The sequence below is a fragment of the Arachis duranensis genome, chromosome 8, assembly GCF_000817695.3.
Source record: "Arachis duranensis cultivar V14167 chromosome 8, aradu.V14167.gnm2.J7QH, whole genome shotgun sequence".
In the NCBI taxonomy this organism is placed as follows: Eukaryota; Viridiplantae; Streptophyta; class Magnoliopsida; order Fabales; family Fabaceae; genus Arachis; species Arachis duranensis.
The window spans coordinates 13,990,684-13,993,151 of NC_029779.3; the positions used below are offsets into that span (position 1 = coordinate 13,990,684).

The window sequence follows — 2,468 nt, forward strand, 5'->3', positions numbered from 1 at the left end:
ATATATTAACAGTGATAAGATTTTTTTATTTAATATGAAAATAATATATATTGATATCAAAAAATTAATAGTAAATATAAAAATAATTGTTAAAAAAAATTTGGTAAAATCACAATTTAATAATTAAAAAATTATTGAAGGGTAGGTATCTTAGAAAAAAATAATTTAATTATTATTTTTTTAAAAGTATTTTAATAAAAATACAATTTAATCAATAAAAAAATAATTTATTAAAAGGTATTTTAGTAAGCAAAATTTAATGATAAAAAATAAAATTTTTGCTAATGGATATTTTTTCAAAAAATAATTTATTTTTTCTTAAAAAATGGATAAAGTTAATATTAGTTAACATAAAAAATTTAAAACGAATTAAAGAGGAGGTTTTTTAAAAGTTAGAAGGGAGGAGAATGTACATTTATAAAATAGAGGGGAGGGAAGTGTCATTTTAGCATCTCGTAAGGGAGGGGAGTAGAATTTTAACATATATGCTACGACTTAAAAAAAAAGCTAACTTTTAAAAGTTAGTTTTTATAAGTTCTTTTTTAAAAGTAAAAATTTTACTAAATTAAATTTTAATCATTAAATTGGATCTTTAGAATTTCTTATACTCTTGAATTTAGTTCTTAGTATTAGATTTATAAAAATATTCTAGAATAAATATCTTTTTAGATAAAAATTCAAGTGTAATTTATTTTTTGTGAAATTATTAATTAAGAATCATTAAATAATTTAATATATTTGACTAAATTATTATATAATAATTATGAATTATCAACTTTACGTGAACATAATTTCATGAATTTTTACCATCTTCCTATTATATTAATTTGGTGAGATAAAAAAATATTTTTATACCAACTACGTAATTATTTATTCAAAATAATAAATATAATTAAACGATTATGTAAAATATCTTATACTGTCAATGTAATAAAATTGTATTCTCTATATTATTATCCAAAATATGATAAAAACTCACATAGAATTATCTTTATATAAAGTTAATAATTGAGAATCGTTAAATGATGATTTAATCAAATTTATTAAATCATCTAATAATTCTCAAGTATTAACTCTGCATAAAAATAGTATGGGTATGTAAAATTAATAGTTGAAAATCGTTAAAAGATGATTTAACCAAATTTATTAAATCATCTAATAATTCTCAAGTATTAACTTTCGCATAAAAATAGCACGGGAGTTTCCATCCTAAAATATTATTTTATCTAAAAAAAAACTACCAATAAGAGTGGCAACATGCACCTTACCCTAAGAGTGATAACATATACTTTATTTGCGGATACTCAATAAAAATATATTTTATGTAAATGTTAAATTAAAAATTTCTCATTAAATGAAAAAGATCATTAACCATTAAAAAAGTTATTAATTAATAATTTAATATATTTTTTTTATATAAAAATCAATTCTATTTTAAATTATCATCAAGTTATATAATAATATTATATTTTTTTTATAATCCATAAATAAAGTCGAATACTTACAAATTAAGCACAGATATAATTAAGATTGGAATATTTTTTATCCAAAATATGATTGAGCCTATATAAAAATCTCATTGCACAGATAAAATTAAGATTAAATTCAAATTCCACTCTGCGTGTCTATCCATTATAAAGGTTAAACACCAACACACCAAGTTCCGGGAGAGAAAAAAAAAACATAAAAAAGACACGTTCTCGTTGTTTTTGGAAGGTAATAATGTTAGAAAAAGAAGACAACGGAAACACAAAAGCACACTGAAGGATCATCAAACTATAGCCAAAATGACCAAAATGCCCCTTGTTGGTTTTCTTTTTCCCTCAGATTTTTTTGTTCTTTGCTTGTTCCCTCCATAACCATAACCATAGCCATGACGATGACGACTTCCGTTTTTGAAGGCTGACGTGTACAACTCCTTCACATTAGGAAGACCCGCTCCTTCCTTTCTTTGTTTATAGAGAGAGAGAGAGAAACACAATCACAATTCACAAACCACAAAGACAAAGACAAAGACAAAGTCACAATCACAAACACACTCCAATTCTCTTCTTTCGTTTTTGTGTTTTTCACCTCTTTATCCATTTTGTCTCTCTTCTTGAAACTTTTGTTCTTTTTCAATTTTTGAGGTATATGTTATAATGCCTCATTCAAAATTAAAAAGGTGATAGTGCTTTATGAGAACCTGCATTGCCGTTTTTTATTCAATTGAATGTGGTGAGCTTCGTTGGATAATTTTCTGGGATATGCTTCTGTGATCACAGATATGACCAACAAAAGTGCCGAATTGTCTCAGGTGGAAAATGTTTCATCTATCTCTTTTTGTTTGTTATCTCTTAATAATGAATATACACAAATGAGATCAATGTTAATAAAATGGATGATTCTTGTTTAACTGAATGATAGCTGCAAATTGAGACTGCTTGACTGTGCTACTGGGTTGAATCCACCTAAACTTTCTGCATTAA

The 2,468-nt window shown here is 24.1% G+C and overlaps 1 protein-coding gene across 1 annotated transcript in view; it reads left to right on the forward strand.

Annotated features, from left to right (window-relative positions):
- Positions 1-1,757: 1,757 nt before the first annotated feature.
- Positions 1,758-2,468, forward strand: part of LOC107460921 (rho GTPase-activating protein REN1) — a gene marked incomplete at its 3' end in the record, with an annotated part of 7,614 nt that continues 6,903 nt past the window's right edge. The window contains exon 1 of the mRNA XM_021128848.2: positions 1,758-2,296. Within this exon, the coding sequence (XP_020984507.2) occupies positions 2,267-2,296 (30 nt within the window). The remainder of the gene's footprint in view (positions 2,297-2,468) is intronic.